This window comes from Medicago truncatula, chromosome 2, assembly GCF_003473485.1.
Source record: "Medicago truncatula cultivar Jemalong A17 chromosome 2, MtrunA17r5.0-ANR, whole genome shotgun sequence".
In the NCBI taxonomy this organism is placed as follows: Eukaryota; Viridiplantae; Streptophyta; class Magnoliopsida; order Fabales; family Fabaceae; genus Medicago; species Medicago truncatula.
In genome coordinates, this window is record NC_053043.1 from 42,129,297 (window position 1) to 42,148,917 (window position 19,621).

Here is a 19,621-nt window from a genome sequence, read left to right on the forward strand (position 1 = left end):
CGACTTTCTTGTGAACTTTGGCAATTCTTGCTCCTTGCTTGTATTTTCCTGCACAAAAAGGGCAAAGTAAGGCATGCAAAGCATAAATGACATTTAGGCACATAATTGAAGCTTTTCCATCAATAATTTGTAAAACAACTCATCAAACATGCCTAAACTAACACATGAATTAGATCATTTTGAGCACTTATCACACTGATCTTCAACGACAGTTAACTGCAGCTGGTAGTAGGTCTATTGTTGTTATGCTCTTTTTAAACATTTCATCCATTCATCCATTCAATCATTTTCATCTTTTAGCAACAAAAAAAAACTTTTATCGCACTCGTTGTCACCTCCTCAACCATTATTTCTATAATTTTTTCAATCACTTCATATTATTATTTTGTTGAGATTTTTCCATGTCTACCAAGAAAGGCTAAAGGAAAAATAATAATAATTAAAGTTTAGTAAAAAATTAGTGACCTTTGGTCATCATCAAGATTTTTAAGTGAGTTTTAGAGAGAAATGTGACACACCCAAGAGACGTTTAATAATAATGTTGATTATATAAATGGTTTCTTGCCGTAAGTGTTAAAAACAATTTAATTAAAATTAACAAAGCATGCAGCGTTTTACTTATAAAGTGATCAAATAACGATTTGTCAGCAACATGCAAGTTAAGGAGACAAAATATGGCTGAAATTCTAAAAATCATTTATGCTTTGATTATCTTGCACTTGCTTTTCCTAACTATGGTCGTAACTGGCGAAAGTAAGTAATTTTTCACAAACATTTAATTTTCTTCTTCTTAATCATGTATAAAACATTGCATTCCCTTCTTGTGACATTCATTTATTCTTATTTGACATGCAGGTTTTCACCCCTGCAAAATTAACGAGCATTGTACAACTTATAAATGTCTTCTTACCGGACAGCCTTGGTGTTTTATGGATTTTTGTCTTTGTATGTATTTTAATTAAGTGTAAACTAAGTTAAACATTATGAAATTTGATTTGTATGCGACAATGTTTCAACTGTTATGTAATTTTCGCATTTTGGATTATGATTTTGTGACTTTCAATTCTTTTTGGTAATCTCAAAAGCGTATTATTATTTTATTATTATATAATTTTTACCTTTGCTTGCTTCACCAACTTTCCTTAAAAAAAAAACACCAACTTCTTTCAATAATTTTAATTATCTAATTTAATAAATAAAGACGAAATATGATTTTATAGAATCATAACAATATATATATACTTTGTCAAAAAAAAAACAATATATATATATATATATATCTTTTTGGTTTAATTTTTTCTTTCTAATTTTACCCCTTTTTTTTTTTTTTTGACAAAGCTCTTAATCAAAACTATTTTATCATTCTACCATTTTTATAATATTGTTTAAATTATCAATTAAAAACTTAGATAAATTCATTAAAATATGTATAATTCACAACAATAGGAAAAACAATCTATGACAACCGTGGACATCATAAAAAAAACCTTATTTTAATCTTATTGTCAAAAATATTTTTTAAGAGGTATGGTAAACCCACTTGAGTTGGCCTAGTGACATTGACTTGAGATCTGATTCCTCTTCGAAATTTCAGATTCGTTTATCTCTAATGCCAATTTAGGTAGATTAATTTAAGAGCTCTTAATTTAACTTCTTAAAAAAAAATATGGTAAAAGATATTTAATTATCTTTTCATATACAACTAAGTGCAATAGAAAAGACAAACACTGGTGTCCTTGATGAATCATAATGTACTCTTCTTTTAATTTTTCTTGATTCATTTGTTCTTTTAAATTTATATTTTAAGATCAACGAATGACATAAACCGAATAAACGCTAGTACTATTATTTTTTTTGTTACAAAATAAATATTAGTATGTGTTGTTCCCGTAAGCATAACTCAGTTGGTAGAAATATATAGGAACTAAGGTTTGAACCCTGAACACTCTATTTATTCATCTTGAGAATTATAGCCACTAGACTATTTGACAAAAAAAATATATTAGTATGTGTTCTTGTATGAACACGAGGGGTTATACCTTCAAAAGGGTCAAGAGATAACAAAAAAAATCAAACATGTATTGAGAAATTAGCCTCCTATTCATTATTAAGAGTTTTTTTTTAGGCAATTCATTATTAAGAGTTTAATTAGTAAAAATTATTGATGTACAATTTTTTTTTTTCTTCATGTATTGTCACTCTACTAATAAATAAATTTGAAAACTCATGTTCTTTATTATTTGATTGACAGTGTATAATATAATTAAATTCAAAACTTGTCAAAATAATAATAATTAAATTCAATTTTTTTTAGAAGAATTAAATTAAATTATTATTATTATTAATTGCTGCCCGTTTATTTTATTTAAATTTAAAAGACAAACTCAAGCCCAATCAATTTTCGAAGTGGACCATATTTATCCAGTAAAAAAAAGGAAAATAATAAACAAATAAATTAAAACCCTAAAATCGAAAAAATTCACCAGCTCCGTCAAGTTGGAGTCGCTGCCGGCCACCAGAAACAGCAACAAACTCCGATGAGATGCTTTTCCTCTTTTTTTCATTTTATCGTTTTTTCCTTGAGTTACCTATAACCGCCACTGCAAAGGAAAAGCAACTTCGCTCTAAAACGGCGTCGTTTCATATGAAACTGATTAGTTTTTTTGCTTTCAGTAATTTAATAACTCATAATATAATATGCAACTGATTAGTTTTTTTAGGGTTAATGTGCAATTATATTTCAGGATTAATTAATTAAATAAATGATCCTATAAATATTTCAGGATTAATTAATTAAACCAATATAGAGACCGTTTAATTAACCCAATATTTTATACCTTAATATGCTATATTGGTTTTGAAATGGACAATTTTCTGTGTGAAGTGCTGATATAATCTGCAGGCGCGATGAGATTGGAGAAATGTTGGTTTTGTTCTTCAACTGTGTATCCTGGACATGGAATCCAATTTGTTCGTAATGTTGCAAAGGTGAATTTTAATGCACTATTTCTATAGCTCTCATCATCATGATTATGTACAAACTGTTTCTATAGCGAAAGATAAAATTGAGTTAAATTGTTTTCGTATAAGCTATAAACTGTCTTCATTAGTTATCTTGGAGAGCTTATGAAATTGAGCTAAAAACAGCTTATGAACAATGTCGTAAGTTGTTTTCATAAGTTTTGTTGAACGGCCTCAAGAAACTTATGCCCATAAGGCCCGTTTGGTTGAGATATTGTTTTTAGAAAAAATCTATTTTTTTTAACCAAAAAATCACTTTTATTATTTTAATAGTGTTCATATCAGATTTGTTTATTTTTTAAAAATAATTTTGTTAAAAAAATCATTTTTAACCTTAAAATGAAACTTATGCCCATAAGGCCCGTTTGGTTGAGATATTGTTTTTAGAAAAACTCTATTTTTTTTAACCAAAAAATCACTTTTATTATTTTAATAGTGTTCATATTAGATTTGTTTATTTTTTAAAAATCATTTTGTTAAAAAAATCATTTTTAACCTTAAAATGAAAATTCATTCCTGTTAGCTTTTCTAAAATATTTTTTTTTTCCTTACAACAAGAAACTTAAGTGTAAGAGCTTCAAGTTTTTTAAAAAAAGATTTTCATGATAGTAAACAATCGGAAATTAGCTTCGGCTTTTTAAAAAAAGTAAGATTTTTACATTTTTTTTAAAAGACAAAACAAACACACCCTATATAACTTTTTGCTCTAATTGGATTAGATGAGAAGTAATGTTTTATCAATGTGATTTTGATTGTATTCCTTATACTATCTTTGGATATTTTTAAATGAATGGAATTGAGTTAAGTGAAACGAAACTGAATAAACCAAAGCTTATATCATCTGCATCTTTGGACTTTGGATTGATGGCGAGTTTAGTGAAATTTCTGTGTCACGCGGTTGTTTTGAAGTTTCGAATATTTTGTCAAAATTATGCTGCCGCTAGCACACTGATTCTGCAAACTCACTGCCAATCCAAATGTAAACTATTGTTTAACTTCTTGACATCAAAGTTTTTGTGCAGATATTTCGGTTTTGTAGATCGAAATGCCACAAGAACTTCGAAATGAAGAGGAATCCTCGTAAAGTAAAATGGACCAAGGCATATAGGCGAGTGCATGTAAAGGCTATGACCCAGGTTATTATCATTGATATTACATATCTGTTTAATTTAATTGTCTTGTTTTCGACAAACTTCTGAACTACTATATCCTGTTTTAGGATTCCACCTTTGAGTGTGAGAGAAAGCGAAACAGGCCTGAGAGATATGACAGGATTCTTAATGAGAATGTACTCAAGGCGATTCCGATGATTGTTAAAATCAGAGACACAAGGGAAGGGAGACTCCATAAGAAGAGGTTCTTGTTTGACTCCTACTTGTATCGTATATATATGTCTTTTGCCAAGCTTTGTGATTTCGAGGTGTTTTCTTTTGGTTTGTTGCTGACATTTTGTAAAAACTTCAATAGGATGGAAGGCAACAAGAAGAAAGTGCAGAGGGAGGCAAAGGAGGAGTTGGAGCAGAGCATCCATATGGTCAAAGCTCCTTCCGCAGTACAACCCGAGAAGATCCAAGTCAAGGTTTCCCAACAACAACAAGAGAATCCTCTCATGGAAGAGTAATTCTATCAACATTGAGTTTTTATTTGTTCGTTTCCAGTTTAATATTTGCGACTATACTATTAGTTTCCTGCGTAAGGCCCAAGTTACCGGCTGCCTTGTGATTATTAATTTGAGTTGAATGTTGTGGTTTTCGAACAGAATTTTGGGTAAATGTTTGGTGTGTCTCCTAGACAATGGTTCTGTTTTGTGAGATAGTGAACTGTTCTAAAGAAATTTCGAAAGATGTTGCTTAAATTCATGGATATAGCATATTTATTCTTTTTTGGTATAAATTGGATATCTTATGTATGCAGTTGCGAAGGCTAATTTTTAGGTAGAAACCCTTTGTTTAGTTTCAGCCGTTCTTTAGATATATGATGTTTTGGTGTTTATGGTCGTGGGCGAGGTCTTAATGATTGCTTCTCAGCATGAGGCGAGGCCTTTTGGACTGTCTTCCTTCCTGGAAGAAGTTTTATGAATTGCTCTCTTTCATAGGGGAAGTCGTATGTAGCTGCTTCCCATGTTGCGGGGAAGTCTTAAGAGGCTCCTTCCCATCTAGTGGGGAAGTCTTACGAGGCTGCTTCCCATCCAATGGGGAAGGCTTATATGGCTGCTTTATGTATCGATATTAGAAAGTACATTTGATAAAATTTTGAAATGAACCTAATCAACAAAAAAGAACTCGCTAGTTTGCTTCTAACACTACAACTTAGAGAAAAGTATGAAACATCAAATTCAAGTTAAAAAAGTTAGACCCTTTTACAAATCATTGGGTGTGTTTGGATGGAGGGTTTAGGAGGGGAAATGAGGGGAGAGTTTATTTTTCATTTTTAAATTACGGACACTAGAAAATGTTTTTTAAAAAGTTAACATATTAACATGTTAAATGATCACATAATACTTCAATCACTCAATTTATTTTATAAAAGCATGTTATATCGTCCGTAATTTAAAAAACAAAAGTAAACCTCCCCTCCCTTCCCCTCATAAACCCTCAATCCAAACACACCTAGGGTTTTTGCCAAGGATCAGTATGGATAGTATTATTACCATGATCTGAAATGTGTCGTCAAAAGAGAGTTGGAGTTTCTCCATGATTTTAGGGTGAAGCTCAATGACAGGGTAGTTCTCGTTGACGACTTCATCGACGACAAGACAATTCAGTGCCTTCTTGTGCTCCAAAATAACCTTAGTGAAATCTTTTTTCGTTCCCTTGTTGAAAATAAGAAAATAAAGACAGAAATAAATCAAATTCAATGAACATAATGTAAATATGCAAGATAATTATTTGTAATAGACCATATGCAGCAACAAGAGAATCCTCTCATGGAAGAGTAATTCTAACATCATCAAATTTTTGTTTGTTCGTTTCCAGTTTAATATTTGTGACTATACTATTAGTTTCCTGCATAAGGCCTAAGTTACCGGTTGCCTTGTGATTATTAATTTGAGTTGAATGTTATGTTTTTCGAACAGAATTTTGGGTAAATGTTTGGCGTGTCTCTTAGACAATGTTTCTGTTTGGTGAGATAGCGAACTGTTCTAAAGAAATTTTGAAAGATGTTGCTTAAATTCATGGATATAGCATATTTATTCATGGTTATAACATAAACTAGTCGTTGTAGTATAGTGGTAAGTATTCCCGCCTGTCACGCGGGTGACCCGGGTTCGATCCCCGGCAGCGGCGTATTTTATAAATTTTCTCTGATTTTTATGATTTTTTCTTACAAACGGAAGTTGAAAATAAATAAATGATGAAAAGCTGTTTTAATTTTTTATTAAAAATAAATATGAAGGTATGCTTGTTAAATGGGGTTAATTTTACTAACCAGATTTATTTCATCATAATCAGACTTTTTTTTCTTTTTGAAAGAGCATATCAAAGAAAAAGTTTTTCGTTTTAGCACATTTTATCAATCTAAGCTGCAATAATTGACCTAAAAAAAATTATACTCTATTCAAAGATTTCTAAGAAAAATTATTTCAGGGTCCCTTATTTATTTATTTATTTGTAATACTTAATTTTTTATCATTATTTTTTTCCGCTTAAATCCTTTATCTTTTAAAATTGCATAAGTAAATCTTTTTTTCTTTTCATTTTTTATTGGAAATTTGTTGAGTTGGCAAACCACAGAGGATAATCTTATTTTTTTTAAAAAAAATTTTAAAAAATTGTCGAACCCCAAACATCCACTTATTCAGCTTAAAAATGTGAGTTTCTAGACAATAGACTAACTGACCTATAATTTGAATTTCAAAACAAGCTACGAATAGAAACAATTAAATAATGTTTTGGTACTTTTAATTTTTTTTTTTAAAAATATATATTTTTGAAAATTGTAAAGGAAATATTTGATCTATTTTCTCTTAAATTATATAATTAAAGTGAAAATGAAAAGAAAAATGAAAATAGCTGGTTTAACAATGATTAATAAAATATATTTTGTCAACAAATATTATTACACAGTACGTTGGCGTATTTTTGCAAGAAAATTACATATGCTAAGTTTAACAATGAGTGACTCTTATACTACAAATAATTAGTACAAGTATAATAATCCAAATATTTTTATCGTTATATGCAATGTTTAGATATTTCAAAATATATACAAAATTAAGATGATATTTTTTTCATATCGAATTTAAAATCTATACATTTGATCAAAAAAGTTTTTTATTTCCCCGTGCTGGCACGGGTCATTATACTAGTTTTGGGTAAATGTTTGGCGTGTCTCTTAGACAATGTTTCTGTTTGGTGAGATAGCGAACTGTTCTAAAGAAATTTTGAAAGATGCTGCTTAAATTCATGGATAGAGTATATTTATGCATGGATATAACATCAAGTAGTCGTTGTAGTATAGTGGTAAGTATTCCCGCCTGTCACGCGGGTGACCCGGGTTCGATCCCCGGCAGCGGCGTATTTTTTAATTTTTCTCGGATTTTTATGATTTTTTATTACAAACGAAAGTTGAAAATAAATAAATGATGAAAAGCTGTTTTAATTTTTTATTAAAAATAAATACGAAGGTATGCTTGTTAAATGGGGTTAATTTTACTAACCAGATTTATTTCATCATAATCAAACTTTTTTTCTTTTTGAAAGAGCATATCAAAGAAAAAGTTTTTCGTTTTAGCACATTTTATCAATCTAAGCTGCAATAATTGACCCAAAAAAAATTATACTCTATTCAAAGATTTCTAAGAAAAATTATTTCAGGGTCCCTTATTTATTTATTTGTAATACTTGATTCTTTATCATTATTTTTTTCCGCTTAAATCCTTTATCTTTTAAAATTTTATAAGTAAATTTTTTTTTCTTTTCATTTTTTATTGGAAATTTGTTGAGTTGGCAAACCAAAGGATAATCTTATTTTTTTAAAATATTTTTTAAAAAAATTGTCGAACCCCAAACATCCACTTATTCAGCTTAAAAATGTGATTTTCTAGACAATAGACTAACTGACCTATAATTTGAATTTCCAAACAAGCTACGAATAGAAACAATTAAATAATGTTTTGGTACTTTTAATTTTTTTTTTAAAAAATATCTATTTTTGAAAATTGTAAAGGAAATATTTGATCTATTTTCTCTTAAATTATATAATTAAAGTGAAAATGAAAAGAAAAATGAAAATAGCTGGTTTGAAGTTCTTTTCATTTGTAGGACTGTCTGCACCATCATCAAAGCCTAAACATTTGTTGGATCACTAAGTAGGAACTTCAAATCAATTGCAAATTGAGATGCAACTGATCCATAGATGGTCCATGCGGCTTGACATGCCCAACAGTACCATCTGCGCCATATTGGAATGTTCTTTTACCAAAAGGTGAGAAAATACAGTTAACATACATCCATTGATGTTCACTCTTCTCACATTATTCAATGGACTTGTTGTTGTATTTTTAGAATAATTATTATATTTCAAAAGTTAAATTGCCATGCTTCATTGCACGTGCTACTGCATTCCCTTTCTTAACTGATTCATTTGAGTAATTATACGCTGAGTCATTGCAATTTACTATTATTTATGGGAACTTCTATGGTACATTCACAATTTTGAGTGTACCGGTACTCTTGTTTTACAAAATTTATAAATTAATAATCACTTTAATGAAATAAAAAGGTATTTGTCAATATTTATATTTTAGAAAATATCATTTCATAAGAAAAACCATTATTTCATTGTTTATAAGGATCATATTAAAAAATTGACATTTTGTCATAAAAAATAATCAATATTCATTGTTATGAGTAATAAAAATTCTTAAAAATTAAATTTTATTTTGTCGAAGCTTTTGGTAAATAAAATTTAATTATCTTAGTTGTCAAATGATAGAAAATAATTATTTTTTTTTAAAAAAAATAATTCATTTATTACTAATATTACGACTTGGTGTACCGATACACCTAAATTTAGTGGATATATCATAGAATTTGCCATTATTTATGCCCATTTAACTTGCATATTGAGTCAAAGGCAGTTACCATTCCTCACAAGTCACAACATTAACAATTTCGTTGCTATTATTAAGCATTTATTCTTGCATGACTAAGCTATTACGGGTTGTAGGATAGAACTCCTTTTTTACGGGTACGAGAGATTAGAAGCTTTTTATTTTTCCAAAACCTTTGATCAGTAGCACGACAAAAACAAAATACCCCTCACAAACACTACTTTGGGTTATCATCTTCCTAAAAATATTTTTCCTTGTCAGTTCTATATCCTCGATTCTTATCGGGAAGGGTCTGTTAAATTCTGGGGTTTAGCGTATAATTACGCAAAAAATTCTTAAGGACAGTGCGATCAGCACGTCTCAGATTATTTTCACCGTTTGTTCATTTTGTAGTTCTCTTATTGAATTGATGTTTAGAGGTGTTGATTGAGCTATGTCGGTGGACAATTCTACAACAATTTCAAGACAATAAGTTTATTGATATCTCTTTTGTTTATATTTAATTGATTGTTATATTTATATATCGATTATTATTTATAGAGATAATTGTATGCCTAAATTTTACAACACTTGTGTTATTTGTCATGCAGTACCTTAACTTAATTTTTGATAACAATTTAGTCCTTTATTTTTCTTTTCACGGCATTATCATCCTTCCACTGTGTTTGAATATGAATTTCAAACTTCAAATCTATGAATTTCTCTCCCTATGAGCTCAAATTGTTCAATATATGTCATGCCCCAAAAGAAAACCATGTATTTGGAATTTGAAAATTTATATGCAAACCAGGATGAAAGAGACAAATGACATGAAAATAAGATAAAAGACTAAAATCTAAGTTCTTTTATTCAATTTTGTTATTTTTTTTTTTTTTCCGTTGAGAGGAACATGCTTAATTGCTTATAACTCTTCATTAGATATCAAATTGTAAATACATTTCAATTTTGTTAAGCTTATAATCTAATCTCTGTTTTTTTTTTTTCCTTTCTCTATTGAGCATTTGTAAGAAAAAAACCATTAGCACGTTTTTTTTGTTGTTTACAAAATTGAACTGTGAATTCTATTCTATCATACTCTTTGGTCTTGATTATTTTATTCATATCTATATCTTTTACAACTTCGAGTAATGGTTTGGTACGTCTATTTTTATTTTATTCCAAAATATGAGTAATTTATTGGCTATTCTATTAAGAATAAACATATCAAATTCATATTTCAGTAAATTAAACCTGCTTCCTTCCGACACTGTGAGGTGTGTGTTTATATTATATCCTTTTTCTTGATGTAATTTTTTTAAGTGTCATTTTCATCAATTGAATTTTTAATACATGTTTTCGTCAACTTGCAAGAAAAATAACTCTTCACCAAACTTCCAAGAAACAACCATATCTCAACATATATATTGAAGTGGTTTTTAAATGATATATGTTTAATAGTATATTTTGCCTGTAAAAGAAGTATATTCTGATAGTGCATTGAATTTTTTATTTATCTTGAATTGGTAGACCAAAATTGCACATGCTTAAGGAGATCAGATGTTGTTTTAGTCTCGATTAAAAATGATGCTAGTCAATATGTTTAATGAGTGAATCACAATAAGAATAATAACATGATCATAAATTTATATCCATTACTGGATAGAGTATAATTCATACAAGTACTCTGTACTCCATAAGTTTTCTTTCTATTTGTACTACTATACCAATAATTTTTCACCAGAAATAAAAACAATTAAATACTATATCAGCAGCTGAAACCTCCCCTACATAAGAACGGGACCTCAACAATGGTGGCTTTTCATTAATCATATGGCATTGCATCGGGCAATTAATCGGCATTGAATACGAAAACTCATTGTACTACATGAAGTCCACGTGATTTAACATTAATAATCAAAGATGATTTGATTTAGTACTTCAACAAACCACATTGGTTAAAAACAAAATCCGAAACTGCATCTTATTTGGTCCATTAACAAAACTTCTTTTTGCTAGACAGTTTCTTCTAAATATTCGGACTATCCTAATTAAATTTAAGGTTTTGTTAACCAACGCTCCATATATTTTTAAAGATTCTAAAATAAGAAATTATCAATAAGAAAATCAAATATTTTAATTTTTAATGCATTGATTATACAAATTTTTATAAATAGTTACAATTTAAAAGTTTTAAAGAGTGTCCTAAAAACATTCGTTAACATTTCTCTTAGCGTTTTTTTGGATGGAGAATTTAGGAGGGGACGACTTACTTTTCTATTTTAAATTACATACATTATAAAATGATTTTTAGAAAATTGAATTAACAACATCATACATGATCATATGATACTTCAAAAACACTTTACTTTATTTTTAAAAGAATATTTTACATTCTTTTTCAAACACACCTTTAAATTTAAGGTAATAGTAAAAATGTCCTCCTAAACGCACAAGACTAGATCCTTCTCTAGTGATTGAAGGGTCCAGTAAAATCCTAATCATTAAATTAAATGTTAAAATCAAGAGAGATAAGATGTTTGATGACTTAGATTTTTTATGGGAGAAAACTGAAGAAGTTTTCATGACACTTTGTTAATGAATCTACAAGAGAAAGTTTAATATTGAAAATAGTAGTAGTAATAATTTTTTTGACTTTTAAAAAATTTGACTACATAATTTTCAATAAATATTGCTTAGGTTCTTTAACAAGAGGAATTTGGTAGTATCTAAACTAATTTGAACTAAAAAAAGTTTTATATTGAACCTAGCTACAAGCATTTGCTGAAGGGAACATTGTTGATTTTATACAAGTTTGAAACAATTAATAAAAGAAATCAAGTTATTAACTAGTATCAATATATTGCATCATCTTCACTTCACAAAAATAAGTTTGTGAAGAATATATATATACATGAGATTAGCAAGAACGACTCTTCTTTGAAGGAAGATTGGCAAGAACTTGAGAATAAGAACCTACACTAATGTATAATTATGTTTTAAAATTTAAGATGATCAATATAGTATAGGTATTTTAATATTATAATCATCAAGAGATTAGTATATATATGAGGAAACTTTTTAGATTGAGACAACACAAATGTCACGTCGAAAAACAATGGGGCACTATGTCATTCGTTTTGTGGATATTCATTCACTCAAGAGAAAGAGTTGACCATGAAAGATTTTCATCAATTTGCAACTTCTTAACACTTTTTAAATTGAAGTTTTAATTCCCGGCCAATTCCCAAGTGGACCTTTATATATAGGGAGTAGAAAAAGTATTGTTTTTAAAAATACCAATTCTAATCGTGCCGGCTTCATAACATTCCTGCTAATAGACATGCTGTTAAGTGTTATAAAAGAAATTAAGGTAGACACGATATATACAATGAAAACACTAAAAATAATAGGTGGTTTTATATGTTTCATGCTATTCATGTACTCCATGTTTAAGATATAATAATTTTACGCCTTTAATATAAATAATATTTTCACTTTGAAAAATTCTTTGGTACTATAAGAAAAGATGCGTACCTTATTTAAAAAAAGAAAGAAAGATGCGTACCCACATCCACAAGACATAATTCATACAAAACTTGCTTATAAATTAAAAAGTTGTGTAGCTTATCTGATTTTTTTTCCTTTGCCCTTGTTAAACAAATTTGAATCTTATTCCAAAAGTTAGTTTAAAAGATGAAAGTATTCAAACATATTTACACACTAAACAGTCCAAGAACCTGAGCAATACGGAACTAAAAGCAAACTACAAACAACTTCAACACTCACGCTCTCATCCCCAAAATTAACTCCAAGGATGAAAATACTCTAACAAATTGGTGCGGAACCAACTTATAAAGTCTTTTTGAACACAAGGTAACCCTAGTTTACAAGTGCACGTATCTAAGAGTTGCAAATGAACTAAAAGAAGTTCAAATGGAACTATGCAAATTTTCTGTTGGATTCTATATAACTTCTGAATTGTCACTGTCACGTTTAGATCTTCATTCAAGTAACACCAAATTTGCATCAAAAGAGAAAGAAGAAGACAATGACGGGATCCAATTTGTCTTCGAAGCTGGCCATTATAATCTGGCAATTTCTATTGTACACTCAATAGTACACCCATATGTTAAATGAATAGTTTAATGAGTTATTTTTTTTAGAAAAAATATATTTTCTATTGGTTACAATTATAATAATTATATTTTATTTCTCAAAAGTGTCGGCAAATCAAAATTCAATTTTTTTTTTAATTTTTAATACCCATAATAATGAATATTGATTATTTTTTTGGATAAAATGTTAAAAAATTAGTATTATTCTTATACTGGATGAAATGACGTTTTTTTTTATAAAATAATATTTTCTAAAATATAAAAGTTGATAAATATCTCTTTATTACATAAAAATGATTGATAACTTATTGATTTATGAAATAGGTGTACTGATACACTTTAATTTAAGGATGTACCATAGAAACTCCCTTATAATTTTACTAGGAAGGAGGGAAAAAGAAACAATAAATCATAGTCATCACATATGTTTTCCCGTCAAATAACTTAATGATTAAAAAATTAAATGAACCCGACCACCACATATTTCAATGAACTGTCCTTTCTAATTGAATTATACTCGGGGAGACCGTAAACGAGATATTATAAAAAATTAATCAAGTTCATAAAATGTCTTATCAATCAATACATCCAAGGGTTGATGTAGATAGTCATTAGCACGGGCTCCGGCCAGAACACTTTCTTTCTCCTAATTTATGATTCTTCACAATCACCAAACAAGGTACAAAATTAAAGCTACATGTTTTTTTGGTGAAGAAATTAAAGCAACATATGATCATGTCACAAACAGTACCTAAAAATCTTTTTCCGGTAATAAAGCCATTTTTTCTTCCTTTCTTTTTTAATATTTAAATCATTGGATTTTTAAATCATAGTATTATTAACTGGCATAACAGATTAAAAAACACACTACCTAGTTTCTGCCTAAATATTAGTACTTTCTCATATGATATGATACACATTAAAGTTGACATTATTATAACTATATTACTATAAGGCAAGAAGAATCGTTAAATATTTAAAAAGGTAAGGAAGAGATAGGAGGAGAGTCCCAAGTTAAATAGAAATGATATTGTAATAGTCTTGTCAGAAAACAAGGTTCTCTTCCCTCCCTCCTCTCATTGATTTTCCTTCTCTTCCTCTGCCTTTTTTTTTTCTTTCACAAAGGCAAATACTTGAAATGAAATCATTCTCAAGGTTTCCAAACTATTCTATGACTGCGATTTGAACTGCGACATCAAAGTTTTTTATTCCTCTAATGTTTCTATCACGACTACTTGATCGCAATTGAGGCCGATTAAACCCTATTACGCGTGCGATTCTAAACATTATTGTTAATCGCAACGCAACCACGGTTTAAAACCCTGCATATCATTTTCATCTCGAACATATTTATAAATTATAGTTCTTGTGAGAATTTTTAACTTTTCTTTGCACAATTTTTAACTGCAAAATGAATGTATCAAACATTATTTCTTGTTTCAGTGAAAATGCAGTGAATGTGTCACATTCCTCATCATGTTCTAGCTATTCAAACAAATCTTGTATATCTCAAAATCTCACACCTTCAACACAAAATTCAGTTACATCAATCTACAAAACAATCCTCTCCAACAAAAAGCAGATTTTGATCACAGTTACTTGGTGTAAAAGCTACTCAAATCAAGGACTCACAATAATCTTCAATGAAGAAGATCCACTAGCTGCAAGAACATTCAGACTCAACACAAATTCAAGATTTTTCAGAAAGAAAAAAGGAAGCAAATTGGTGGAAGTTGAGCATTTTCATGATTCAAAAGTTGAAGTTTTTTGGGATCTTTCAAATGCAAGATATGAAACTGGTTCTGAACCTGTTGATGGATTTTATGTTGCAATTTTAGTTGATTCAGAAATTGGTCTTATTTTAGGTGACATAAATGAAGAAAATTTACCAAAGAAGCTTAAAAAAAGGACCCTTATGGATAAAGTTTCACTTTTTTCAAGAAGTGAATATTTTTCAGGTAACACACTTTATTACACAACTAAGGCTAAGTTTTGTGAGAGTGGAATTATGCATGATATTTTGATTAAATGCAGTGGTGAAAATGAAGGGTTTAAATCACCTGTTCTGAATGTTTGTATTGATAAGAAGATTGTAATTTGTGTGAAGAGGTTGAAGTGGAATTTTAGGGGTAATCAAACAATTTTTGTTGATGGGTTGTTGGTGGATTTGCTTTGGGATGTTCATAGTTGGTTTTTTAAACCTGTTTCTGGGTTTGCAGTGTTTATGTTTAGGACTAGGAGTGGTTTGGATAGTAGATTGTGGTTAGAGGAGAATTTGGTAGTGAAAGATAAAGATAGGGTTGAATTTTCTTTGTTGATCTATGCCTGTAAAACTACATAATGAAAGTTCATTGTTTATCTTGGATTTTTTTACCCTTCTTTTGTCTCTTCATTATTATTTCTCTTCTTTTTTACCTTTCTCCTTGGAATGATTTTACTTATTAACTCTTTCCTTTGTTTAAGTGACCGTAATTAGAATATTTGACTTCGATTAGACACCTTAAGGCATCTCTAAGCTTAGATTACTTATGTCTACTATGAATTTAATCGTTGATTTGACAATAGGACAATCAGTGTTTTTGCACGGAGTTGTGATGCGACGACTTCAAAATTAAACTCTTGTTTTATCAAAACTCCTAACATCATCTTACTACCAATCTAAAAATGCACTAAATTAATTTTATTTATTTAGTTTTCATATTTATTTCTTTTTTAAAGCAAATTATTATATTTATTTCTTGTGAGAAAGTTTTGGATTAAGACGTGAATATGAGTGAAGATTTGGTAAAAGGGAAAGAAAGATTGTGGTTGGAGTAGTTGAATTGCTTTTGACCTTTACAGAAGAATAAAGTTGAGAATCTAACTAATGAGCAAATATCTTGACCACATTATTCTTCTTTGCTCTTTTCAACTTTGTTTGTAGCTGTTAATGTAAAGTTGCTAAAAATGACTGTATACGAGATAAGAAACCACTAAACAATTATTGGTGGTTGGTACTCCAAAACAGTGTAGGGGCCTTCTGGCTAAATTATACATTTTCACCATTATTTTTATCCATTTTCACCAAGATTTATCAGTCCAAAATATACTCAAATAACATCTCTAAGATTACTCAAAAACTGAAATAAATACTTAAAACCTATAAAACTTACATAAGATGAAGAGTCATCAAGGTCATTTTTAGATGCATGATTTTGGACTTGTTAGTTATCAATTGTCACCAAGGGCAGAATGCCTTGCCGGCAATGCTGAGAATCCATACGTGCCTCGTAATTATCAAGAGATCCATACCTGAAGTGATTAGGGGTTCGATTCCTGAGAGCGAAAGTTTCAAAAAGTTCTTTTAAACCACATAGCAATTCTTTTTCAAGAATGATAAGGTTGAGATAAGTAGTGTTTTATTTAAGCTCATTTCAATGAATTTATAAAGGTAAATGAAACATAAGGGAGTACTTATAGAAATGTCTAATCTCGCATCAAAACTCAAGACATTGAAGTTAGAGTTTCATGAAGAATTGATTGTGCACTTGGCTTTGATTTCTCTCCCGACACATTTTGGGTAATTCAAAATGAACTACAATACTTAGCCGGAATAGTGTTCCGTCAACGATGAACTTGTATCTCACCATGTGCAAGAGGAAGAGAGGGTGCAGAAGGATAGGATTGAAGTGTTCACTTGACTACTATCTCTCAAAATAAAAGCAAATAGATTGCGTAAAACTCTTATCAAAACAAGAAGGTAAATAAACTACGGACAAAATCCATATTTTTTTCTGTAAGAAAACAAGATACGTGAAGAAAAATATTACATGTATCATGTTTCTTGCATAAGAAAGAATTGAATTCTTTTGGTTGTTCCTTTACCTTCTTGTTTTGAGAATAATTTCTCATATATCTTTTTTTTAGAGCTACTAGCTAAGTGAACACTTTCATTGATGGACTACTTGTCCTTCTGAGTATTATAGCCCACTTTGAATGTCCAAAGTGTGCATGTGGTGAATCAAAGACAAGTGCACAATCAAATCTCCCGGATGCTATAACTTCAATGCCTCGAGAGTTGACACAAGATTAGACATTTCCATGATATAGACCCTTATCTTCCCTTTCCCTTAATAATTCATTGAAATGAACATCAACAAAGCACTAGTTGTCTTGTCTCAACCTTATCATTTTTGGTAAATAAATCTCTCTATAGTTTCAAGGAACTTCTTAGCACTTTCATTCTTAGTAATCCATCCCATAATCACTTCAAGTATAAGTATGTACGGACGTCTCACGTCTTGATAATCACTTCAAGTATTGCTCCCACTTTTCAATTTTAGCTTCATTTGGGTTCTCAATCTCTGCCAACTCCTTTGATGACTTGAAGTTTATCTCATTCAACAAAGGGGCAATGTTAATTTGAGCATCAAAGTTGGCAGCTGTAGCAGCAACAACTAAAAGAAGAGAACAAAAACATACAATAACATTAGTAACTAGGCACGTTGACAAATAACCATAGAGACATGCACAATAATTTGTATCTGCATAGTTTGGCTTCTTCAAAAAATAAATTATATATGTAAATTAAATAAGACTCAAACAAGATTTGAGTGCATCATTATCTTTGATTGAATGAACCAATTTTTTTTTTAATCATATTGAATGAACCAATTACTTCAAGAAATACTCTCAACAGGGGCACATGGCACGAGGTTTGAACTTTTATTTAAGCTTTTTCTCACACTGCTCTGAGAAATTTGGTAAACTAAACTAGAAAACTTTTAGAAAATTAAAGATTAATAGTTGAGTGTCTTTGTGTGAGATTCATGAAAATATTTAAGTCTTTTGTTCATGGGAAGAGATTGTGATATAGGTAGAAACTAGGAAGTCATTGAAAAACTTTTAGAAGTTAATTTCTTGTAACCTCTTTTGTATCTATCTCTAAGGATCAATGAGATCTCTCGTGTCCATGTGTAGGTCATTGCAAAGGCGATATGGAAAATCAAATCTTAGTGTGTTTATTTTATACTCTTTTTATCTTTGTTTTGCTTAGTTACTAGGTATGTTGTTGTTTCTTGTGACTATTTTTGAATTTGGTTGCTATTGGCTTTTGCTTCACACATCAAAGTTTTTTTTTTTTTTTTGTGTGATTTGAGTCTGAATTCACAACATAATGCTTATAATTAATAATTTATTAATTTTGAGAATACCATAACAACATAGGTTAGATTTGAAAAATTTGTTTACACCCTCCAAAATCTTCCTTTAATACAATTTTTTAGAGAGAAATTCTTGTGTAGGAACGAACCTAACCAACGACGTGTCATGTTTTAATTTGTTGTTTGTAAGGATGATATGTTAGGTTCGTTCCTACACAAGAATTTCTCTTTTTTAGATACTCATAATAAAAAAAAATTTATATTATGAAGAAAAGTAAACTCCTCAAACCCTCCTCACAGAAATTCTCAAATCTATTTGCTTACCCATTCCTTTTTTTTTTCTTTTCCCAAAGTCATTCCCTCCAAAGTTCTAATTTTCCCTTGTATCTTTATGGATCCAATTTCTCTTTTATTCAACAAGCACATTATACGGAATATATTTCCTCACATGAATAGAATCAAACTATTTGTTTTACCAAAATCAAATCAAGCTAATTTGGATTCACATATTTGAATGATTATGTTGTAGAAGAAGGCCGTTGCTATGAAATAGGAGGCTCGACTCTTTTTTTAAAATAGGTACCAGTAAAATAAAAACGCAATTTTTTTTTTGTAGCTAAACTTCATTAAAAAATCAGATTCACAAGAACTTCTAAACATGAAACAAAATAAAATAAAATTAAGTGAAAGAGAGGTAAAATTTACGTAACGGCGTCGTTTGGAATGTCACTCATACGTCGTGGGAAAAGGGAAAACGAATGGTTTATGCAAAAAAGAAATGATTGTTGTGGTTCTTTCAATGAAATAGCTTTTTAAATTAACTGATTAAGTGATTATACAAATTGATGGTGGTTTGATAGCATCAAATTTTTGTCTAAAAAGTAGAACTAGAGTCTAGAAAAAACTTATACGCGTACCAAAGAAAGAAAAAGAAGTAACATGTAATTTTTTAATTTAAGTGGGGGTGGGTATCATACTTATTTTTTATAGGCCCAATTTAGTTGAGCTCCTTGTGCTCCCCAAGATCCGGCCCCGAGAAGAACCATCTTTCAAAAAAAATGTTGTAGAAGAACCAAATGTGACATGGAAGACAAGCAATTTATCATTAAAATAGACTTTATTTAATGTCACTATTTGTCCATCCCTTCTCAATACAGAAGAGACTAGAAAAATAGATGGCATGTTTGGGCTGTGGATTTCAAATTTGTATTTTGGATTTTTTTTCATCTTCAAAATATCAAAATCTATATTGAAATTTAAATCGTCCAATTTTGATCGAATATCCACTAATAAAGGAACTAGTGTAATTA

The 19,621-nt window shown here is 29.5% G+C and overlaps 2 protein-coding genes, 1 long non-coding RNA gene and 2 other non-coding genes across 5 annotated transcripts; all 5 read left to right on the forward strand.

The window, feature by feature from the left end:
* Positions 1-588: 588 nt before the first annotated feature.
* On the forward strand, positions 589-1,063 carry LOC25487518 (uncharacterized). Its single transcript, XR_003008935.2, has 2 exons — positions 589-753; positions 856-1,063. It is a non-coding gene; the product is annotated as an uncharacterized lncRNA (long non-coding RNA).
* A 1,796-nt stretch (positions 1,064-2,859) lies between these two features.
* LOC25487519 (probable ribosome biogenesis protein RLP24) lies at positions 2,860-4,884 on the forward strand. The gene is made up of 4 exons (XM_013609466.3): positions 2,860-2,988; positions 4,044-4,157; positions 4,241-4,377; positions 4,489-4,884. Exons 1-4 carry the CDS (start codon positions 2,908-2,910, stop codon positions 4,640-4,642), a joined length of 486 nt encoding a protein of 161 aa, XP_013464920.1. The 5' UTR covers positions 2,860-2,907; the 3' UTR covers positions 4,643-4,884.
* A 1,352-nt stretch (positions 4,885-6,236) lies between these two features.
* Positions 6,237-6,308, forward strand: TRNAD-GUC (transfer RNA aspartic acid (anticodon GUC)). The gene has a single exon. It is a non-coding gene; the product is annotated as a tRNA-Asp (tRNA).
* A 1,159-nt stretch (positions 6,309-7,467) lies between these two features.
* On the forward strand, positions 7,468-7,539 carry TRNAD-GUC (transfer RNA aspartic acid (anticodon GUC)). The gene has a single exon. It is a non-coding gene; the product is annotated as a tRNA-Asp (tRNA).
* A 6,269-nt stretch (positions 7,540-13,808) lies between these two features.
* LOC25487523 (uncharacterized) lies at positions 13,809-15,543 on the forward strand. The gene is made up of 2 exons (XM_013609468.3): positions 13,809-13,849; positions 14,614-15,543. The coding sequence occupies exons 1-2, from the start codon at positions 13,824-13,826 to the stop codon at positions 15,509-15,511; spliced, it is 924 nt and encodes a 307-aa protein (XP_013464922.2). The 5' UTR covers positions 13,809-13,823; the 3' UTR covers positions 15,512-15,543.
* Positions 15,544-19,621: the final 4,078 nt, after the last annotated feature.

What these genes read in the sequence shown, in the direction of transcription:
- LOC25487519 (XM_013609466.3), top strand. Translation starts at nt 2,908, where the DNA reads ATGAGATTGGAGAAATGTTGGTTTTGTTCTTCAACTGTGTATCCTGGA. An exon ending in ATGTAAAGGCTATGACCCAG is followed by an intron (nt 4,158 to 4,240) that starts GTTATTATCATT and finishes ATCCTGTTTTAG; the next exon opens with GATTCCACCTTTGAGTGTGA. An exon ending in GGGAGACTCCATAAGAAGAG is followed by an intron (nt 4,378 to 4,488) that starts GTTCTTGTTTGA and finishes AAACTTCAATAG; the next exon opens with GATGGAAGGCAACAAGAAGA.
- LOC25487523 (XM_013609468.3), top strand. Translation starts at nt 13,824, where the DNA reads ATGATTCTTCACAATCACCAAACAAG. An exon ending in CTTCACAATCACCAAACAAG is followed by an intron (nt 13,850 to 14,613) that starts GTACAAAATTAA and finishes TTCTTGTTTCAG; the next exon opens with TGAAAATGCAGTGAATGTGT.